This window comes from Zonotrichia albicollis, chromosome 12 (genome assembly GCF_047830755.1).
Source record: "Zonotrichia albicollis isolate bZonAlb1 chromosome 12, bZonAlb1.hap1, whole genome shotgun sequence".
NCBI classification, from domain to species: domain Eukaryota; kingdom Metazoa; phylum Chordata; class Aves; order Passeriformes; family Passerellidae; genus Zonotrichia; species Zonotrichia albicollis.
In genome coordinates this window covers 16,584,532-16,607,881 of record NC_133830.1, presented here as the reverse complement: position 1 = coordinate 16,607,881, position 23,350 = coordinate 16,584,532, and the positions used below count along the sequence as shown (strand labels likewise).

Here is a 23,350-nt window from a genome sequence, read left to right as displayed (position 1 = left end):
CTGAGAAGGGGCGGCAGGAACCGCGTGATAGAGACTACAATTCCCAGCATCCTCTGGGAGCCCGAGCGGGAGGAGGGAGCCGGAAGTTCCGGGTTCTCGCCGTGGCGGCCGTGGGGCCTGTGCGAGGCGGGAGCGGCGGAGCAGGAGGAGGAAGAGGAGGAGTAGGTGATCAGGGTCTCTCGGGAGATAAAGGGGATCGCCTGGGATAAAGGGGATCTCGCTCAGTAGGGTGGGAGCGTCAAAGAGTGTCCCGAGGGGCTCCCGGGGTGGGCTTGCCCGGGGTAGAGGAGGGCAGGCTGCGGAGTCCATGAGGCGGGGGGGTTGTGTGTATGTGTCTGTTTTGGGTCACCCGTGGCTCGGGAACAGAGTGAGGCTGGGCCGGCCCGCTGCGGGCGTGAGGCAGCAGGAACTGGCGCTGTGGGCCCGCAGCTGCGTGCTGTGGGCTCGGTGTCCATCAGAACCTCACGCCCTGCTGGGGGATGTGGTTTTGGGGCTGGGATGCTCGGCCCCTGGCTCAGAATACGATGTCCCCACACGGAGGTGTTGGGGCCTGCCACGTGTGTATCGCTGACAGCAGCTGTGGTGTTTGTGGCTATCTCAGTGGTGTTCTGAGGCCCTGATCAAGATTTGGGCCTTTTTGCACCTGCACCAGGTCACATGTGTGTCCGTCTTGGAATGTTTGTGGCTGTAAAAGGGGCTGGACCGAAGTGGGCTGGATTCGTGCTGGGATGCAGAGGGATCTGACGGGAGCTGTGTGTTAGTGAATTTAATCCCAAGTGATGGGCTAAATGAGATTTTGGGCTGTGAGTAAAGCCTTAGGTGGAGGCAGGATGTGGTCTGGCTCTGGTGGAGGCCACGTAAGGCGGTGATCAGGAATGGCTGGAAGTGATGGCAGTGACCTCCCGTGCTCTGATTTTAAAAACAATTGAGAGGCTGGTGTTGCTGCTGCTGTGTGGTGTTACTTTTGACAATGCTGCTGAAGGTGAAATTCACTTTTCTGTCCTGGCAGGGTGTTTTTGGTGTGAGTCTTTCCCAACATCCACTGGTTGGGAGCAACTTGTGAAGTCCTTTGAGACAAGCAAGGTCAGGATAGTAATGGGGTGGGATGTGTGTTAGGAATTCACCCAATTGTCTCTAATACATGTTTTTAGAAGCATCATACAGATGAAAAGTATGCACGTCTGCTTTTTTAAAATGAAAATCCTCCAGCCTGACACCTATGAGAGCCAAAATGATTCCCTGTCCCTTCACTTCCACATGTCAGTGACCTGCTTTTGATATTTTTTCTGAATTAGGGATCTCTATCTAACATTGGCTGTAACTGCCTTTCTTGGCTACTTGCAGTTTCTGTAGCTTTGGGGAATGGTTTTTTCTTGTACCTCCTACAGAACTTAGGTTTCACAGAGGCCTTTTCCTTTCTTCAGCCTTACAAAAACTTTACTGAGTACAGAAAGTTGTTCCACAGCAAACTGCTTCCTCTGCTCTCGTGTGTAGTTCAGTGTTTGATTTCCTCATGCTCTATAAATACCAAGTCTTGGCAAAATCTGTTTGGAGAGAAGCTCTGAATATCAGAGTATTTTTCTGAAAATAGCACCCAGTCTGTCACCAATTACCCTTCTCTCCCCCATATTTGGGAAAAAGGTGTGAAGCTGGGTGTAAATTGGTGAGGAGACACTTGAGGGCTGTGCTGGCCCCTTGACAGATGTCTTTATTTAGTCCTCAAGAAGACCAGTTGCTTAGTCTGGCTCAGCTGCACAATCCCCATGATCAAAGCCATTATTTTCCCATAGCGGGATATAAATTGGAATAAGAGCCCCAAGAGTTTGCTGTCAGGCTTGGCACGTGCAGATTGGGACGTGGAGTCAGGACCCTCCCCAGGGGTGCCTGGGAAGCACTGGGGAGGGCAGGGGCACAGTCCTGAGGAAGCCATTGGGTGTGATGCCAGGGAGCATCTGGAGCTCCACCAGCCTCCCCTGGGAGGGCTGTGTGGCCAGCAGTCATTGGAGGAACTAAAACCACAAAGGAGCTTCTCCTTGTTTAGTTGTGCCCTCTGTATCTTCGGTGGAGCTGAGGCTTTGCCTCCAGGAGGTAGAGCCAGCTGGGATAGGAGTAGGGAAGGATGATGCATATCTGCCTCCCAAATGTTCAGGGTAATTGTAGCTGCTCATTATTGTCCTAGAGAGCTGTTGCTCTGGGCTCTGCCAGTGACTGGACTGTTTCCAAATCCTCAAACACTTGGTTGTGACCAGAGCATGGCAGAACTAATGGGTGCACAGTTCCAAGCACGCAGGTGGCTTTTTGCCGCGATCGCTGTTGGCCTGGGGTGTCTTTGGCACACAGCCTCCCTCACTCTGACCTGTCTCCCAGCATTTACCTGGGAGCTGGGAGGTGGCAGCTGAGCTGGCAGGTACCTGCCCGTGGCAGAAGGGTGAATCCTCACGATGTCTCATCACGGTGTGCTTTTTTTGGAGCAGTTGTAGCAGGGTGTACCTTCAGGAGATCCTGGCATCAGTGCAAGCCTGGCTAAGACCCTTCTGTCCCTGTCCTGCAGTTTGCTGTCACCTTGGTTTGCGGGCTTGTGTGGTAAAGCGTATCCCTGAAGTGACCTGGGTTAAATATAACTCTCTTGTGAGGGTCATCCGTGGTGCAGACCCAGGAAAGCACGAGCTGGCACAACTCACAGCCGGTGCTTTGCCAGAGGCGCAGGCGGGGAGCAGATCAGGCTGAGTGGGGGCTGTCAGAGCCACTGTTGCTCCCTGTGTTACTGAACCATGACCTCACGCTCCCGGAGGTTGCTGCATGGCCCAGCACGCCTGTGCCAGGCCTGGTAGCTGTCCAGTGGTATTTTTTTCCTTTCCTGATAATTTGAATATTGTGTCTAAACAGTTTCCAGCTGGCAAGGGATTTTTTTTTTTTTTTTTAAGCGTTGGTGAGGTTGTTGACTTAAGGAGAAGTGGAGTGGGGGAGGGAAATCCAGAAGGGAAGAGCAAGAAATGCAAGGTCTGCAGGCTGCAAAAGATCTCGGGTGAAAGGACTGGCTGACAACAGGAACCATCTCCCTTTGCCTGCCCTTGCCATGGAGGGGGTGTGGTCTTGGTTCTCTTAGAAAGAGAACCTTTCCTCCTAGAAAGATGGAGGAAATCCTTGGGACCAGGGCAGTTATTTATCAAGAGCCATGTAAAATGGGAGCAGACTGAGTGGCCAATGGAATGAACCTGTTTCCTTGGCAGTGACACTGGGGTGGATGGATCAGTGGTGGTTGCACAGGCTGCCTTCCTCAGCCTCTGCGTGCTTGGTTTCTGCCAGAACCTGCTGTCCCTGGCTCCCACCTGAGCCTTCCCTGGTGGGCACTGGACCCTGGCAAGAGCATGGACTCTCTTGGCACAGCAGCAGCTCCCTCAGCTCCTTGGCACAGACAACTGCCAGCAGCAGCACCTGGAATTGCTCTCTGGTGGAAGGTCTGTCCTAACCTGCTCTGCTGACCTGCCTCTGCTGTGGCAGCGCTGACCTTTGGAAGGCAGAACAAACAGGACTTTGTGTGCCTTTCTTTGACAAGAGCTGCTGCAGCCAGGCCTGGCAGTGACTGTCTGTGCTGTCCTCTGTCCCCTCAGCCACTGGAGGTAAATAATCCCTCTTTGGAACAGTGTTTTAGCACCAGCTCTCCCAGCCTTGGTCTGGTGGCATGGCAGCCCTCCTGCCCCACTGCAGCTGGACTGGCCAAGCAGGTTTGAGGCCAGCAGGTTGCCATCTCCCTCAGTTTTCTCCATGCTCTGCTGCAGCCTTTTTTTTTCTTTTGGAAAGACGGAAGTACTTCCTATTTCAAGTCCTAGCTTTGGTTATCGCCAGGAAATCCTCACCTTCTCTGCTGGTGGGAGGAAGTGGATGAAATTTTAGATTTCTGTTGAGGCAAGTGTTACTTGCGTCACTCTTCTTGATGAGGGCAGCGTTGGAGAACAGTGCCTGTCATGATTTGTTGGCAAAACCTCCTCTGTTGTCTACATACTTCTGAGGGCAGAGTATCCATGGTAGACCAAGAATGGCGATCGTTTCCTTGAACAGCAAAGAGCTTTTGGCAAAATTAGTTTGGATTAAACATTAATTGCAAACTGTTGTTCGGCAGCGGTCCTTGTTGTTTATAGATGGCGGCGTTCTCACTTTTCTAGCTGCACCCTGAATAGTGTCAGACAGCACAGTATGTTGGAAAGCTCTATGTTAATCAAAGCAGATATCAAATTGTTTGCCCACCATATTGACAGTTTGATTTCAGGAGTCATTTGGCACTTACAAATTTGGACATGGAGAAATGCAACACTTGAATTCATTCATGCCTCAGTGTGGTCTTGTATATCTGTGAATCCTGATCAGATGTTATACACACCCCTTCTAACCAGCAGTGTTTTTCTCATGTCATGTGTGTTCTTTGCCTTGTGGCTTATCATCATGCTTTTTATTCAACAGGTTGTGGTGTCTGGGTGTTGTTAGAGTGAGTTAACCATTTCTGGAAGCCTACCAGACAAGATCAAAATGTGGGGAGACCATCGACAAGGCAACAGAATGGGGTCTTTTCGGTAAGCACTTCCATGTATGGTTTATTTCAGGAATGTTCTTAAATACAATAAGCCTTGGGAACTCACTGTTTACTGTTTTGGTAGAAGTTATGAGGTCTCTGTGGAGCTAGTTGTGATGGCCAAAGAACAGACAAGTTAATTGATGGTTTTTGCATTTCTGTGAAGTTTTAAATTCAGTTTTTAAGCAACAGCTGCTTTTAATATTTCTAGTCCTCCACACCACCTTTTCTAGTGATACTTAGTTTAGCTGTTGTGAGCCAATGTGATGTGCTGTATGGCTTTTGGTATTATGTGCTGTTAATGCCTGTAAGAGAAGAAAATTAGTTCAGAAATACTGGCACATTTATTGCACACAATTTTATTAAAACATTGAGAGTTTAATTCTTTCCATGAGGTTAATAAGTCTGTACATCATAGCATCACAGAATGGTTTGATTGGAAGGGACCTTAAAGACCATCATGTTCCAAATCCCTGGTGTGGGCAGGGACACCTTCCACTATCCCAGGCTGCTCCAAGACTGCCCAACATGGCCTTGAGCCCTTCCAGAGATGGGGCATCCTTCACTGGGCAGCCTGTGCCAAGGCCTCACCATCCTGACAGGGAAGAATTTACTCCTGGTGTCCAATCTAAACCCGCTCTCTTTCCCATTATCCTACCACTACATGCACTTGCAAAAAATCTATATCCTCATATACTCCTTCATAAGGCGTTTTTGAATGTCACTGCAACTGTTCTAAAGATTAATATGCAGCTGACCTGTACAGCACAATATTTTTATTAGTTTGTGTTCCTCTGTGTTACTTGGGACCTGTGTTTGCAAGAGAGCGCTGGCTGTAAAAATGAAGCCACCAAAATCTAGAATTTTCCTCTGTTGTGCATCATTCTTTCATCCTTTGCTCGTGTGTGCACCTCAGTCACTTGAAAATCAGCGTGATAAAGGAACTGCTCTGGCATGCCTTAGGTTTCTGCTCTAAGAATACTTCAAATAATTGTCTACTGTAATGTGTTGAGAAAGCTGATAAAAATCAGTATCCTCCAGAACATGTAGTAGCAGTGTTAATGAGGGAGGGATTGTGTCTTGTGATTATATCAATTGTGCTGTTCTAATGATTTTTAAGTGGATTTTATTGGCATCATTCTTTAATGTATTGGGTGGGGAATGCTAACCTTGATCCAAGTTTTAATTGCTATTCTACATGGTGGTGAAATGGACCGTGTGCCTTAGGAAATCTGTGTATGCTTTGATTAATCTTGGTGAGTGATTCTGTAGTGAAACTCAGAGTACAACATGACTTGCTGTAGTTGCTAAGGAAATGTCCACTGCTTTGGGTAGCATTTGGTGTTATTTTAAAATGTGCTGATACTGTATCATTCTGTTTTTTAAAAAATGTATTAGAGCCTTGCTTAGGTGAAAAATCAGATAGTTCCAGCCCACCAAAAAAAAAATAAAAAAGCTCCATTGGATTTTGAACAACTGCCTTAAGAGGAAAATTCTTCCTGAGTGTTTTTATGGAGATATTGGGAGAGCTCATAGCTGTAGTCCTGTGAACTCGGTGTAAGACAGTCTGAGGCATGAGCACAGGGATATCTTGGATGTTGGCATAGTCCTGTGAGGCACCCTCAGTGAACTGATGGTTTCAGAATTTTCCAGTTTGGACTGCAGCACAAGGAAGCATAAATGAATCTTTGTAGCATGTCAGTAAAGCCTGTTTGGTAACCTCTGCCTTCATGTGCCTCAGGATGATGTGTTAATTTAGCTGTTTCCATACTGCCCAGAGAGCTTAAGCTCCTGGGCTCCTCACAGGCGTGTGCTGGTGAGGCTAATGAACCAACCCACCAGCTGCTGGCACCTCAGACAGCTGCAGAGCTGTGTGCAGTGCAGGACTATGTGGATTGCTACCATCATTAACCCATTAATGTTGCAGGTATTCTCTGTTGAGTGCTTCTGGAAATTGTGCTGAAATGGGAGCACCCCAGTTTACTTTCTCACATCTGTCGTATGCTGCCTCATCTTAAACTGCCAAACATCAATATCTTCTGCGGATCTTAGACTGTTACACAGCTCTATAAAAGTTTAGAGAAGAATGTGCTGCTGTGTAGATTTCAGACTCTTAAGCACGTTATGAATAATACTGTCTTTATTTCTACAGTGGGAGCCAAGAAGAAAGGTTTGCTCCCGGGTGGAACAGGGAATATCCTCCTTCCCTTGATAGTCTTGGTCAAGAAAGACACTCTGGCAACTTCTCTGGCAGAAAATCACTTCCTTTTGATATCCAGGGACTCTCAGGCCTCCTCAATCCTCAGTTTGCCAACAGAGAGGAACCTCCTTTCAGCTATGGAGCTAGAGATGGACCACGTAGTGACTTCAGAGGTGGGGATGGGCACCACGATTTCAGGGGCAGGGATTTCCCACCATCTGACTTCCAGGGCAGAGATGAGTCTCAGATGGATTTCAGAGGTAGGGAGCCGCCTCCTTCTGAGTACAGGGGCAGGGATATGTACTCTGGAGACTTCCGGGAGAGAGAAGGGCCCCCCATGGACTTCAGGGCTGGGGATGTTCCCTCAGGGGACTACAGGAACAGGGACACGTTCCGCATGAACTTCCGGGACAGGGAAGCACACAACATGGATTACAGGGGCAGGGAGGAACCTCCCTCAGACTTCAGGGGAAGGGGGTCTTATGATTTCGACTTCAGAGGTCGAGATGGGCCTCATTCAGACTTTAGGGCAAGAGACATGTCTGAGTTAGACTACAGGGGCAGAGAACATTCCTATTCAGACTTCAGAAATAGGGATGTACCTGATTTGGACTTCAGGGGCGTGGGCACCTCTGATCTGGACTTCAGAAACAGGAACGCACCATCGTCAGACTTCAGAAATAGACACAGATCCCGATCTGATCAGGACTTTAGGAGCAGAGATGTGGCTCCTCCCATGGACTTTTCAGATAGGGAAATGCCTCCTGTGGATCAAAGCCTTGTAGATTTTAGACACAACCAACCTAATGTACCTTTAGCAGAAAGAGAGGGCTCTGGTTTAAACACCAGCAAAAGAGATGAGTCTGCACTTAGTCTAGATAGAAATCCCTTTGGTAGCCAAAAAGGAGAATTCCAACACTCGGAAGCACCAGCCAGAGAAGAGGAATCCCTGGGAGTGGGTCTTGAAGATGACACTTCACACAATTTCCAGAATAGCCGTGGACCTCTTCCTACTCTTCAGGATCAAGAGGAGCAACCTCAGACCTTTGCTAACAAGCAGCAACAGCAGCAGCTTTCTGGGGGGGAGCAGCAAAGATCCGATGCTGATCTTGGGTTAAAGGGTGAAGGTGACCTGGATTTCCTTGGGAGGCAAGATACAGACTACAGGAACATGGAATATCGGGATGTGGATCACCGGCTGCCGGGGCATCAAATGTTTGATTATGAACATGGCAAGTCCTTTGCAGAGGGAAAACCCAACAAAGATTCTAGGCCCTATAAGAACCTTCAGGTAGGTGTTTTTGTCAATTGATGTCTCTGTTGAATGTGTGTTGGCCAAAGAATGGGAGGAGTTGGGAAGGAGTCTTCATCCATGTCCCATCACTTCAGTTCTATTCTAATTCACCATCCTTCTCTGAGATCATTCTCTGCTCCATGTTATTTAATGGGCACCCTTTCTATCTCAGAAACATTTCCCAAGAGAAGTGCAGTCTAGCAAGTGAGAGTTGCTAAATATGTAGAACCAGATTTGGTTCAGAAAGTCCCCAGGTTGAAAACGACCTGACAGAGGGTTTTGGGGGAAGTGGTTACAGATAAATGTATTTTGTTGTTTTGCCCTGGATGTTGCTTATGGGCAGTATCAGAGAGAAGCTCCTGCCTTGGGTGGGCCTGTGTGCTACTATCTCATATATACTTTGTTGTCCTTCAGAGTTATCTTGCAAACCTGAAGGTAGTGGTAACTACTGAGTTAATAACTGCTATTGAATTTGAATAACTGCTATTGAATTTGAATAACTGCTATTGAATTTGAATCTCCCACTGCTGGAAAGCAGAGAGATATGATCTGCCCATTTTATTTTCCTGGAGCTATATCTTCCTATACAGCTCAGTGAGCATGTGAAGAGCTCCTCCAGAGCTCCCTGAATCTCCAGCAAGGGGTTAAAGCTTTAAGTCAGGCTGCTTATGGGCCTTTGCCTTTGAATTTTCCCCTGCTTTATTTTGCTGCTGCTTGTGTATCTTGTGAGCCAGCATCTCTCATTTGTAAACCCATCTTGATTGTGTGAACTCAAGGACCAAGATTACCGGACCTGCCCCAAGTATGTGAAGCCAAGCAAGCTCATTCGACTCGGAGGAGTGCCTGAAACTGCCACAAAGGATGATGTAAGTGGGATGTTTCTCATCCAGAAACTTCTCTTGAGGGTTTCTAAAGTACCACTTTGAAGCCTGGTTAAGGCATATCAGATGGTCTGTCATTTCCCCAGGGGAAAATCCAGATTTAGAAGTCATTGCAATGTTACCTGTTATCTGATTATTCTGGGTTTTTGGGGCTTCTGGAAGTGATGAGTTTTCCTGTGGTTGCATGTGGGGTGTTGATAGCTAGAAGCCTTGACTCCAGACTCTGCAACATGCCTTACTTCATCACTGCTTTATATATACCAAATATTGTTACTACTATTTTGGGCTCAGAAGACAAGTAGTGTCTAAGCGAACTTGTTTGTTCTTAGTTACTTGAAATTGCTTAAATGAGATCTTACAAAGATGGAAAAGATATCTGCTGTTCCTGCTGATTTTAGTAAAAAATACCCATAAAATGATGTAGGCTACATGGTGAAAGTAGCTCAATTTCTTATGAATTAGGACTTCAGTTTTGGGGTTTTTTGTTCATTTGGTGAAGGTTCCAGGCATGAGAACCCCTACCTGCAGCAGTTTTTGCTAGGGCTAGCTGTAGTGATCATCTTCTGGGGCTTGATAAAGGAGAACTCACAACAGAACTTTGTCCTTCAGAGGATGATAAGACCCAGAACAGTTGCTCTTGTACTTTGATTTTCTTAAAGGCAGTAGGACATCTTTGACCTTAAATAAGGACGTGATCTGAGTCTGGCTGAAAGCAGTGTAATAAACCTTTGAACAGTTGAATTGTGGTGTAAATGGTGCTCACTTCTTCAAACAAAACCCAAAAATACTTTGAAAACTCGGTAACAATTCTCAGGTACTGCTGGAACTTAATTCTCAGGTACTGCTGGAAAGTGTGTCAGTTTGTAACAGCCTTAACCTAGAAAGAACAGAACTCTTGGAGAGACAGAAATGTGCATTGGCAAGTACCTTGGGTTTGGAGGTTGGATTTTGGAGATGAAGTGGATCTTGTTTTTCCTGTAGATCCTCAACGCTTTCCGAGGGCCTGATGGGACACCTGTGAAGGACCTGCGACTGAAAGATTACAGCTCAGGTGAGAATGCTTTTCCAGTGCTTCTAGTTCAAGGTGACAACAGGGTGTTTTTTACACCAATATCCTCTTAGGCAATTTGGTTAAAGTCTTACATGCCCTAATTGCAGGTGGTTTTTAATGAAAATACCCTGTGAGTTTTGTAGTTTGTCCTCTTGGCCTCAGAATTGATGGGTATACTCACTGCTGCCTCAGAGGTAAAGCAAGTGTCCAGCTGCCTCTGGAGAGGTGTAGGAGCAGCAGGAAGAGCACTAAGGCTGTTCTAATAGCTATCAAGAGTAAAGCCATGGGACAGCAGGTTAATTTTTCCATAATTTTTGTTTTTAACTATTACTAAATCCCTGTGGAATGTTCTAAATCTTGTTTCTGAGGTGGTCTTACTGTGGAACAAATGCTGCACAAATAGTGTCCTCAGGAAACCTGTTCCATCCTAACATTTCTCCTTCAGTAACCTGAAACTGATGCCCTGCTTAGGTACGAAGACAGGTTAAATAAAAAGACAAAGTAAGTTTTATAAGCAGATATCCAAATACTGGGCCTGGATGTTCTTCCTCATTCAAAGAATAAAGTTCTGCTGTACTTCTGATCAGTGTGTATAGGATTCTGAAGAAAGAAATATTTTACAAGGCTGCTTTGTGAAAGAGTTGTACTGGAACAAAGATGTGCGATGGTAGGAAGGGTGAGTCCTGGGGATTGGTGTGGATAATGCTAGTAGGAAATACCTGGAAACTGGTATTTTATTTTAATTTCATTTTTAAACTTACGAGAGCAGAGGCTTCTACGTTCATCAGTGCTTTTTCATATTTTCAGTATGAGTTGTACGTGAAGCAGCTGGAATTCTTGGTGTCAATACATTATGTAAAGGCTTCCAATGTGTTGAGAAACTGGGGCAGTGGGGTATTTGTGTATTTTTGTTTCTGGAAGCTGTCAAAGGAGATTTCACAACCTTCTCAGGAACCTTTGAACTAAAGAACATCCCTGTGTCACGTAATCTGGCCTAACAAGCAGGGCTTAAGGGGCACAGTTAGTCTTTCTTGCTTCCTTTCCTCTTTCCTAAGCATATTTCAGTGTTGCTGTCGTCACCCACACAACACTGACTGCAACACAATAATTGCAACACGCTCCTTTCTTGCCTGTGCTGATGAGATTTGTCAGTTGTTTTGGTTTTTTTTCCCTTCTGAAACATGTCACTTCAGTAATAAATCAAATTGAACTGGAAATTTCTTTGTAAGTCTCTTCCCATGCACGTTATTAGGACTTACTGCCCTCATTAGAGAGCTGCTGTTTCTTCCTTCCCCTTCCCTGTTTCAAAGGCTGCTGAGGATGAGACTCAGTGTCTGAAGTTATGTGCAGAGGCTCCGGTATCTGCGGGTGCTCACATGTGATGCGAGGGCTGCAGTTTTCTGCTGTCTCTCCAAAAGTTGCATTCTGTTCCAGGCTGTCTCTTCAGCTGCAAAGTTGGCTTTTTAAAAAGTTTTTCTGGCAATTGTGGGGAGGTAAAGAATGAAGTTAAAATTAGCTGGTGTTTTATGAGCTGTGTAAAGCTGTTGTTTAACCCTGTCCAGTCAACATCAGTCATTTAAGCGGCGTAGCTTTGTTCCAGGTTACGTGGAGGCTCCCAAGTCTTTGTTTTGCATTGTGTCCTGAGGCTGCATTTAAACAGCTCTCTGATCCTTCTTGCACAAGATGGATGTGTCTAGGGCAATAAAAGCTTCCTGCATTGTGAATACTTGTTTTAGAAATTGGGTAACTAGAAGCTGTAGTAAAATTAATCCAGCTTTCCACATTGGCTCCTCCTAGAGAAGTGTATAGAATTGATTTAATATTAACTTCTGGAAAGCTAAACCTCTGAAACTAGAGGCCAGTCATGGGCTGAACAATGCTTTTATGATGGGTGTGTGTGTAAATATCCATAAGAATGAAAAGCAAACCTTTAGGATTACTGATGTCTCTGGGATACACCTGCACTGCTGTATGGGCTCGGTGGGACAATGGCAGCCTGGCTCAGAGGAGCACGTGCTAAGTCAGTCTGAGTGGGTTGTATATTTTTAAATGCTGTCCAGAAATGTTAAAAATAACATTAATCATGAGTATGCATGTTGAGTGTGTTTGAGAGAAGAATGCCTGCAGCTGTGGGGGGAACAATAACAGCCGTAACAAATAACACGCAATTAACTCAAAATAAGTGAGGTTTGGATCAGTTTCTCAAAAAGATAACGCTTATCATAAAGCTTATCTCAGCAGCTTCAGTGTAATGATTCCACTGTATGATCTTCTACAAGACTCTTTCTGGTTTGGGGAAAAAGATATGGTTGATTTTTCTTGGAAAAAGCAGCTCAATTTCTTTATAAAGTCCTATTTTTTACATACCCTGTATGTGCGAAGGAAAGTCTATTTTCACAGAAGGCTGTGCTGAGAATGGAACTCTGTTCTTAATATACCTGGTGTGATTTTGGTATGCATTCAAGCTGTTGATTCTTTAGATTATTTTGTCTCTGAAGCCCACAAACTGAAATGATGGCTAGATTTTAAACAAGGCAGTGAGAGACCTTAAGAAGTGGCATAGTAATTCTATTTAAATCAAAGAGGCAGATATTTACAATGATAAAATGTCAAAGTCAGACTTTATAGTATTACCCTAAAAGACATTAACTTGTAATTTCCATCAGTTAGATTTTTGAGTCGATGCCTGTACGTTCAGACTGAAGTGCCAAATCCATTTTTGGGGGGAGGAGGGCTTCTTCTAGTGTGCTGTATATGCTTTGGCAGAAATAACTATATTAAATATTTCAGCTTGCGTTCTCAAGTGTGTTTGGTTATGTCTGTCCAATTAACCTTTGCAAAGAACAAACCTTGAGGTGACTGTAGAGCCTTCTCAAAGACTATCAGCTGCTTTGGAGTGCAGGATGTCCTGGAGCCTTGTGTGGAGGCAGAGCATGGATGTCCCACTGCTCCTGTAGATGCCCGTGGTGATGACTTGTCAGCAGCTCTCTGGGAAGGGGTTGTGAGCTCTCCTGTCCCATCTGAAGGTGCTTGTCTCTGCTTGCTGGGCTCTGGGCTTTCATGTGGCTTTACACCGTGGTGTCCCTTCCTTGGAGGTGTTAGTGCAGTGTGTGACAGCACTGGCTGCTCATGGAATGGGGTCTCTCCTCCTCCTTTTACTGTCCACGCTCCTGCCTCAGTGCTGACTGCCAGGAACTTGAAGCTGACACCTTTGACCTTTGAGGAGTCTAACATGAACACACCTTGCCCTGGTTTTGATTTTGATCATATTTTAAACTCATCTCCTGCCTGATTTTCATAAGGCTTTATTTCTAGTTCCCTGAGTAATGTCAGACATAAGCCCGAGATCTCATCTTGAGGGTCCGATATGCACAGAGCTCTGGCTGAGTCACTCACATGTGCCCTGGAGAAGGAAGCACGTGGAGCCAGCCTTATCTTAAAGGGCTGCTTATCTTAAAGGACACTGCAGTGGTGTCCAGAGCAATAAGTGAAAGCACAAGCCACAGTGAGCCTTCTGTTCAAATTGTTCTCCTGCATGCAGCATGCAGTGGGACAAGCTTGGAACATGTGTTTTCCAACCAGGATTCGTGTTAGTGTTGGTACCAGCAGCTGTGAAAGCTGTTCAGGGAAAGTGAGCCTGAGAAATGGCTGGCAGCCCACAAGACTTTTCTAGCTCACTCCATAAGCCCATCTGGGGAACTGAGAAGAATTTTTGCTGGGCTGGGAGAGCCTGGTGGAGAATGGACTCTCTCACTAGGGCAGAGACGAGCTCTGAAGTGGACCTGGAGGGACCAGGTGAGCTGGATTTTAGTCAGGAGGAACAGTGAGATCTACCCCAGCCCTTTTATGTACTCTCTAAATTAGTGCAGCACTTCAGAAGTTGGGAGATTTGGGATGTTTTGACCCTTGCAAATACTCATTTTTGAATCCTGGGTGTGTATGTGTGAACACAATGCAGCACCCCTGAGGAACAAAGCACCTGTGGAACGGGAATACCTGGAGCAGGTAGAACAGCAGTAATGCCTGGGGCCAGAGCAATGTCCACATGGACACAGGTGGCTCCTGCTGAAGGACAGGCTCCTTCCTGTGCTGAAGGAGCACCCAAGAAATGTAGTGTCACCTGGAAACATGAGCTGCTTTATGGCAGCTGCCTGCTCCGTTTTGAAAAGCTTTTGTTTTAGCAAGTATTATTGCCGCTAAATGTACTTTACTGCTTGCTCGGCCTCCTTCTTGCCCTTGCATTCATGTTCTGTTTAATTTGTCCAGACCAGCCCCTTATGTGGTGCTTGGAACTGCTTCCCTTATCCCTCCCTGTGTTAAACTTAAAATTGCCTTGGCCAAGTCCTACAAGAAACTGGATTATCTTGCTTGTTCTCTCTAAGCTCTGCCGCATTGGTGCCCTGTTAAATATTAATAAGCCCCTTAGATAAATCTTTAAAAGGTGCTGCTTTTTTTTCCCCCTTCCAAGTGCAGTCTATCTTGTATATCACAACAGTGAATCATTGGTTTCAGGAATATATCAGGAAGCCTCTGGAATTCAGAATTGTATTTTTCAGTGTTCTATTTTGATAAAACTCATAATCTAAGAGTCCAGAAGTTTCCAGCTCGTAATGGAAAAATTGGTGCAGATCTTTTTTTTTTAAAGTGGTGCATCTCTCCTCAGCAGGGATAAGTTCTCCATTTTCCATGGCTGGAGTGCATTCCAAGGCAGTGAGATCACCTTTCCCTTGAGGCAGACCTGGCTGTGCATTTGTCAGGCCCACATGTAACGGGGTTTTAGCTTCCTTGCTGTGGGTGGTGTTTGGGTAGGGCAGCTCTTGAAGAAATGCTGGCAAGATGCTGCTCCTGCCACAGGTGCCATCGTGCTGCAGCTCTCAGCTTTAGGTAGGACTGGAGAGGTGAGCTGCTCCTCTGCAGGGGAAGGGAGTGTTTCTGGAACTGTGCCGAACAGAAAAAACCTTTTTGTTTCCTTTCTGGAGTGATACAGTGCCCAGGGGGAAACCCTTCCAAAGGGTGGGTTTGTGGTGAGCTGGTGGCTTCCCCATATAGAGGGCTTGGCCCCAGCTCTATGGAGTTAGATGAGGACTAGGTACCACAAGGACTTGGATTCTTGGGTTTGGTACAAACACACGCTGTGGGTTGCTGTGGGATGGCTCTAGCACATGCTGTGGTGCAGAGGGGCATCTGGCCTGTTGTGCCGATTATACAGAGGGCAGCTTGGCTCACCATCAAGGCTGGTGCTGATGCACCACAGGATGAAGAATCTGCTGTTGCTGTGCTTGGTGCTTTGCACAGTGGTGGTTGTGTGGCTCACGCTGCAGCATCAGCCATGACTCAGGCATGCAGAGCTCAGGCACTTGCTGAGAGCTGAGGTGACCATCCCTGAGCTCAGGAGATCCTGTAGCACACAAGGAGTTTCCCCTTGAGGTGTGGTCAGATCCCCCAGTGATCAGCAGAGTGCTGCAGACTGCAGGGCTCACCTGCCAGCACTTGTGGAAATATCTCCAGCACTGATCTTCCTGGACCAATTGACTCTAGCTTGTAGCTAGAATAGCGTGCCAAGAACCAAAAAATACACTTAGCTGGAATTAGTCCATGGTCATCAATAGCAGTCCTTGCCAGTTTTCCCAGCTGTGTGGGCAGTAGGCTTTTGGCTTGCCTTGCTTGCTTTCAGGGCACTAGTGCATTGTCTCTTGGAAGCAAAAGGGGTTCTTGCTCCTCTTGCCTTATCTGTGATGTGGTGGCTTGGGACATAGGAAGTACAAATCTGGTCTAAGTCAGTGTTTCTGATGGTGATCAGCCTTGGTTCAGGGTTATAAGGCCTATTCTGAAAATGCAACAAACACATCCATCCATAAAACATGCTCACAGCCTTTTTGACATGCAGAATCCGTTTTTACAAAGGTGCTCATTCCTTTTGCATCTCTGGAGCAAAATTTCAAGGCCTTGCACAGTGTACTGACATTACCTTGATTACTTTGTGCTGAGATGCCAAGTCATGTATCCTGGACACCAGGTTCACATTAGCAGCACTTTAAAACCAAGTTCCTGGGTAGAACATCTTCCCAGGTGTGCAGCTCACAGCCCTCTCTCATGGAGTCTAGTGAGGGCCCCAACATTCCTCAGATTCCAGGTTTCTGTACAAACATAATGTGATAGCTTGTCTTTAATAAAACTACAGTGTGTACAGTGTTAGCATTGGGTTTTTTTCTCTCCTCTCCTTTGTGCTGTGTATAAACTGTCCTCCTTGGGCCAAGAAGGGTTGACAGCCATTGGGGCTCTGACTGTAGTAGGTCCTGTAGTTTATGGAGCTGCTGGTGTCCACCTTTGAGGTTGTCTCAGGCAGGTCCTTTCTGTGTCCTGTTCTCCAGGATGGATGAGGGAGAGTGGACTGTAGTGCTCTATCTTTCAGAATACAGCTCTGTTTCGTTTCCTGTGGTTTCAGTGTTGTTCTCTGTCATGAATGAGTGTGTAAGAGTGTACTTCTTTACACAGAGGGACAGCAGGAAGTGACAGACCTTTTCCCAGCAGCAGGTGTGGCTTGTAAACGCTCAGCCTTTGAAAGGGACTGGGGATATGGCTGGTTGCAGATTGTCCTGTTTATTCTAGTATAGCTCTTCAGCTTTAGTAGCTCTGAAGACCAATTTATCTGTGCAGTAAAGAGATCTGACAATTTTATGGATGCTCAGAATCCACCAGCTGGTATTGAGAGAGCTCATGATTTTGGCTTCAGTGGTAGCATAGATAGATTGCTGCTGTCCCTGCCGTGCTGCGGGGGTGCCCTCCAGCTTTTCAGACTGGTGGGACAGATTTATTTCCTCTGCCTGGCACAAAAGGCACTACTCTGGTGCCCATCCTCACTGCAAAGGCAGTGCCTGCTGAGTAAACACAGGTACAGCCATTCCTGAGCATGTCCAGGAGCTCCTGTTTTCCTGGAAGCATTGAGTGTATGATGCCTCCTAATAGCAGCCCAGTGTAATAGCACAGAGATCCAGAGAAAGCCCTGTGTTCTCCAGTGTTATTCACTGTGGTATGAGTGAATAATAACAGACCTACACCTGCATCTTTCCTTGGAGGAAACAGGCAAATCTTGTGCGTGGGGTCATGGGCACATTGCCAAAATCTCCCACTCATGAGGTAGATCTTCCTTTCAATCACAGATGGCAGATTCTCTGAGAACAGGGTGCACAATCTCTGTTCTCCATTACCTGAGCTCCCCAAAGGTCGGTGTGTGAGACCACAGATATCTACAGGGATGTAGAAGTCCTTCATAGTCACTCCATGCTTTATGCTCTAGCTGCCCTTGGAGCCACAGAACTTTCTCCTCTAGCATGGGTGAAACTCTGCAGAGCATTTCCTCAGCTGCACCCTGCTCTGCCAGGCTGTCTCTGGAGGGAGCAAGCAGCAAGAATCTCCTGCTTCAGCTGCTGGCCATGGCTCTGCTTTAATGTGCCATCTCTCTGAATCCCAGAAGTCTCCAGAACTGCAGATGCTTTTCTTCTGTGGTAGTTGATCATATCCTAGGGGAAAAAACACAAGTGTTGTAGTGATGGTGGGGAAGCTCTCTGTCTAGGAGACTGCATTGCATCCATCTGCCCTGGGGCTGCTTGGCCCACCTGGCAGATGCAGGGACTTCCACCACGCTGGCAGGTGGCCCAGCTGCCCAGGGCACTGTAGTGTCCTTTGGTGAGCTGGTACATGGATTTATTTTAATGGGGGACCTCTTCTTGTCCCAGAGAAAGAACATCTTTGTGTTGCACCACAGCAGCTGGGGGTTTGTCACAGTAGTTTTTGCAAAGGCAGGTGGTGGCTCCCCATGGATGTGAGGTGACCCAATGCCCTCAGCTTGCTGGGGCTGTGCAGGAGCACAACTGATGCACTCATTCCTAGGACCAGGAAGCTGGGTTGCCTCTTGGATTGGCTGCCTTTGTCATGTTGCCATCCTGCCTTCTTTCCAAAACTATCTTTGCTTTGGCACAGACAGGGCTGCTGTCACTACAGGATCTTTTCATTTGGTCTTCTAAAACTCCAGAGAATTTTTTTTTGTCTTCACACTGCTTACAGCCCCTCTGAGAACAACATTATGGTTTTCCTTTATTTAGATCTTTGATATAACAAACTATGGTGAAGTAACACATTACTATGTGTCAGTTGTTCAGTAGAAACTGTGTCTGTATAGAGACAAGACTTATTTTAAATCTCAAGCCTTTGATCTCTATATCTGAAGCCAAAGAACAGTAATTTTAAGGCAGGCTTTCAAGATTTTTAGCCAAACTATTGCATGCTAGCAGGGACCCTCCATGTGCTCTCAAAATTCACTTTGCTAAGACACGTCTGTTTCAGAGGCAGAATGTTCCTTATTCCAGTGCTCACAGAGCAGCTTCCTGGAGCTCTAAATGTGTCCCTGCTCCTAAGTATTAAGCATTTGTGCCATTTTCAGTGCAGAAGACAGCCGAGCATGCTTTGGGAGCATCCGTAAAGGATTGTGTATACATAGAAGCACTTAAGGGAAAGCAGAAGTCCTCTGTAATCTATGTGCACCCTCTCCTTGCATTCTGATTTCATCTGTCGTACACAGCCTGTGGTACTGTAGACTTGCACAGCTGAAAGGAAGTAGCTAAATAAGGTACAAGAGTGCTTTTACACAGTTGACCTAAAACACAGGGGGAGATGAGGACATGAGTGTTTTATGGCTGTGCTAGGGCCAAAATCTGGGCAAGTTCAAGTGTTCCTGTTGGAAGAATCATTTGGACAGTGTAGCTGTGCTGCAGCATGCTCAGAGGTTGTGTGGGGGAAATACCACACAAGGATTTCTTTCCTTTTTGACAGAGTTTATGTTGATCATATATACTTCTGCAAATCATTACTCCTTTCTAATTTCTTGTGCATCCTGAAACTGTAGTATTGTACTGATCAATAAGTGAAGAGGCCAGGATTTATATCTTCATGTGAAACGTTGCCTGTGAAGTTAGGCCTCTTTGAGTCAAAAACCTTACACTGTTCTTCTGCAGTGGTTTTGCTTTGCTGGTTTGATTGCTTTGGTTTTACTTCTATGGCCTGAAGAATACCAGAGAGTATTGTCCAAGAGCTCTCACTCACAGGGGAGTACTGCTTACCTTGGGATGCCTATGGAGCCAGTTCCTGCCGTTGGGTGCCTGGCCCTGTTCCTCCATCAAAATCCTATGCCCTGCTTCTGGTAACAGCACCTAAATTGTTCGCATTCTGGCAGGCAAACTCAGGGAAGGCTTCGGAAACAAAAATATCCAAGCTCAGCAGCTGCTACACAGAGCTAAACCAGCCCTTTGGAGGAGGCAGGGAAGAGGCACAACAGTTGGTGGCAGGAGCCTCTGTAGTTGCTCCCCCTTAAGAAGCAGCCTCAAGCCCCTTGGTTTTGTTTCAAGTGTTGTCCTCTGGATAATGTGATTGTTGCAGATGGTGGAAAAATCAGCAGCCATTGCTTTTTGAAGGTGTGGTGCCATTGTTCCACAGGCTTCCATTTCAGTTGCCTCCCTGCCATGGCCTAAAATGGAAGGATGCTGTGCAGGAGCTGGGGGCAGGGGGGCAGGGCAGGGGTGGCGTGCCGCCCAGCCCAAGGCTGATGTTACTCTGTAGTTCTCACATCCTGAGTGTGCTTGTCAGATCCATGCAAAGCTCTGGATCTGGAGGAGGGGAAAAGTGTCAAGCCCCCACACGTCTTCAGCAGTGGTTTTCAGCAAGTGGCTCCAGGCTGCTCTCTTCTTGCATCACCACTTCGGTGCTGTCTGTGCAAGGACAGCTCGTAGTGAATTCCAGAACGCTGCGTCCCTCTGCGAGCCGACCACGAGAGCTGAACGTCTGGCCTGGAGCTGCATTTTGGCAGGATATGGGGCCCATGGTCATTGTTTTTGTACATGTTATTGCTGCTGTGTTTGTGAGTTCGGTGGGGGAGAGCAGAGGAGGGGAAAGTGCAGAAGGAGAAATGTGCTGGGCTTCCCCTTAACTGTCTCCATGTAATGCTTGGAATGATTCTCTGGCATACATTCCTCCAAGCGTCGGAGCTTTGTGTCTCTATATAACATTCAGCCTTGCACTCTCAGTTGTGTCATGCTGGATTAAATCCATGTCTAAACTACTCATTCCCTTCATGAGGACTGGGATGTAAACGTCCTCTTATTGCAGAGCAAATAGAATGAAAACTTCTGCAATTTTGCTTTGTGTTTCTCTCATGAGGTCTCCTACACATAGAAGTAAGATAGTGCTCTGATCTTGCCTTGCTGATTACAGCAGGCTTTCAGAAATCCTCTCTGAAGGGGAACCAGGAGCCTTATGGGCTGACAAATATCATTCATGCAGCCCTTCTCTAAAAAGAAGGGAAAGAAGCGACTCAAGAATTCTGGATTTGAGTAAGGCTTTAAAATGTACCACGTGAGGCTGCACACTGTGCAGGGAGTAGCAGAGGTGACTGCCTGGAATGCAGAGCAGTCTCCCAGCAAGGGGCAGCACTGCTTCTGGAGAGCAGCTGCCTTCTGCAGAGAGGAGAACTCCTTCATTTTCAAAATGTGATCCGGTGTGGCTGTACTGCAGAGCAGAATGGATGCTGTGGGAACAGCTGAATCAATTTGTTTCTGTCAATTCTGCCAGCTGAAACCACACCTCTAGTTCCAGGTGCCCACTTGATGTACGAGTGTCAAGTGCCTTTAGCTGCTTTCCACCACAGATGCTGTGCTGCTGGACTGCATCTTCCACTGAGCTGAACAGCACACAGATTGATAAATTTCCATTTAGCATAATTATATGGACTAAAATAATACAGGAAAATTGAATAAATTCCTCTATGAGGCGGAAGAGGTGCTAGATTCGAATTGGAGTCCTGTTATTAGAGGCAAAAGGTGCAAAGTTAGGATTGTGTTGTTAGAACAGCATGCAAAGAGCTCCCAGAATAAAAGAAAAAGATAAAATAAATCAGTAGAGCTTGATGATGAAATAATTGTGTGTGGTCTGGTCTTTGATGTGGTAAAGTACAAAGATGGTAAAGTGAGAGAGAAGGAAAAACTAGGGAATGCAGCAAATGTTCTTAGGCAGAGGCTTGAGGGAGATGGGGGCTGTTTCCCAGGAGGCTGGAATGCCTTGCCTGGGAGAAGCATGCATGGAATTACCTTTTCATGGAAGGTGAGGGGCTGAAGCAGTAGGAACCAGATACACACCTGGGTTGAAAATACTGGAGTTGAGATGTGCCTCTTTAGTAGAAGGGAAGAGAACTCCTCACCACGACAGCTAGGTGCCTAAAGTGGCACAAGTCACTTGCAGACCAGCCTTCCTCTTGTTCCAAACCAGCCAAAGGAGCAGCAGGAGGAGGGAGCCAAACTCTCTCACTGCTTGTGCCCATGTACAATCATCTCTGCCCATGATCATCTGGAAAGTGCTATTTTGGAGTGTGGTGGCCTTGACATGTGAGGGGTGAGGTTGTGACTTTAGGTTGTTCCTCAGCATTCCAGTTCTTGGAGATAGTTTCAACATCAGGGATGGATCTTGAGTTGGTGTTAGATTCTGTAGTGTTCACCCTGCACTTTGGGACATAATATTTCAGTGCAGGTAGCTGGAGTACACAGTTAAATCAGTGATTCCCTTCTGCAGTGATGGAGATAACAGCTTTCCAAGGAGTGAGAAGAGTAAAGGCTCTATAGTTTCTTGAATCTAAACTTAAAGCTCCCACACCCTCTTATGAGTGCAGTGATATCTATACCAAAATGAGAAAGTTTGAGTTTTCATTCCTCCTCAGCTGCACTTTTTCATAATGCAAGGGATTGGACTTCAAAAAGTAAGCAGGTGTTGAAAGAAAAATAGCAAAGGCAAAGGAATTGTGTTAGTCCTCTCTGAAATATTGCCCAATTAAAATGCTGGCTATTCGTATAAAATATATCTGCAGCAAGGTACTTGGAAATGATTTATCAATACTTACTTTGGAGAGTGCTGCCTCCAAGGTAGCACATGTGAAACTGGCAATGGAAAGTCACTATGACTTAGAAAAAACAAACAGCAAAGCAATTATTTCTTACCCTAAGAAAGGGTGTGACTGTCACTGGGTTGTGTAAGGGAAAGTGGGAACACGACTATTAATGTTCATGGTAAACTGCACAGTTAATCATCATCCAGCTAGTCCCTGGTTTCTTTCTTTTTCATTCTGAGATAGAGGGGTGGTGGTTAGAGGGCTTGTCATTGGAGGGAAAGGGAAATTGATGATTTAATGTGGCTTTCTGTATGACAAGGCACTAACATGACTCCCGTCTGTATTTAAATGCTGTCCCCAGGTTACGACTATGGCTATGTCTGCGTGGAGTTTTCACTCTTGGAAGAGGCCATCGGATGCATGGAAGCCAACCAGGTTGCTTTACAATTCGGTCAATGCTGCTAGAAGATTTTAAAAGTTTTTTTTTGGTGGGGTGGTGGAAAGCCAATGAGGTTTTTGTGAAGGAAGATCTGTTCTTGTATAATACACAACAGCGCGGTTTAAATGTTGTTACCAGAATCTTCTATCAGGCTTAGAAATGCCAGCAGGAGAGAGCTGCTGGACACCAAGTGGTCTGCCCTCCTCCCTGGTGTGTGTCAGCACGCTGGCTCACTCAGAGGCTGGTGGCTGACACTCCTACTGCAGGTTTTGACCCTGCTGTTTTTGTGCTCTCTGGAATGCAGTTGGGAAGAGCTGTGCTGGCAGTGATGCTTCCCCCGGCTGTTGGTGCACACACACACACACACACACACACACACACACACACACGTGACTGTAGGTGCACACCCTCGTGTGCAGCTCTGAGTCAGCTGTGACTTGAGTGCTCCACTTTGCCATATGCCTTATGTGTGGGAGAGATGCTTCATTGTGCATCTCCCCCATATCTATCCTGTCCTTTAGCAACCCAGAGCTGCCGACACAAGGACTACCCTCACGTGCAGTTGAGCCTGGTAAACCTGAACATTTCCAGCCCTTGAAAGGACAAAATGACTGAAATCCTCAGGAGCTATTCAAGAAGGGCCTTTACTCTGACCTGGTATTTGAAACTAGAGCTGTTTTCTCCTATACCAGAGTGAGATGCATAAAATTTGTTAGATAAAACATAGATTCCCATCTCATACTGGCCTCCTTGTGCCTTGAAACTGCAAATGATGGATCCCTCAACAGAGCCAACTTCTGATCCCCCTTCCTTCACCATATCCCTTAAGTCTCCTCTTTGCTGCTTTCTTCCTCCTAATTTGCCTGAGTAAGGATCCATATCAATTATCTTAAACCTTTTTACCTGAATCCTGGGTCTTGCTGTCATGGGAGGAGAGTTATGAGTCAGATTCAGAGCTGTGCATCTGCAAAAATGTACTTACAGTTAATGAG

At 46.3% G+C, this 23,350-nt stretch overlaps 1 protein-coding gene across 2 annotated transcripts in view; it reads left to right on the top strand.

Annotated features, from left to right (window-relative positions):
* The first annotated feature begins 17 nt into the window (after nt 1-17).
* The window catches only part of RBM6 (RNA binding motif protein 6), a 58,116-nt gene continuing 34,783 nt past the window's right edge, over nt 18-23,350 (top strand). The window contains exons 1-6 of one of the 2 annotated variants that reach the window (XM_014265919.3): nt 18-161; nt 4,459-4,568; nt 6,720-8,058; nt 8,838-8,927; nt 9,924-9,993; nt 22,281-22,354. In XM_014265919.3, the coding sequence (XP_014121394.2) occupies nt 4,525-4,568; nt 6,720-8,058; nt 8,838-8,927; nt 9,924-9,993; nt 22,281-22,354 (1,617 nt within the window). In that variant the 5' untranslated portion in view covers nt 18-161; nt 4,459-4,524. Of the gene's footprint in view, nt 166-4,458; nt 4,569-6,719; nt 8,059-8,837; nt 8,928-9,923; nt 9,994-22,280; nt 22,355-23,350 lie in introns of both variants that reach the window. The other variant, XM_005485536.4, reaches the window with a different exon arrangement.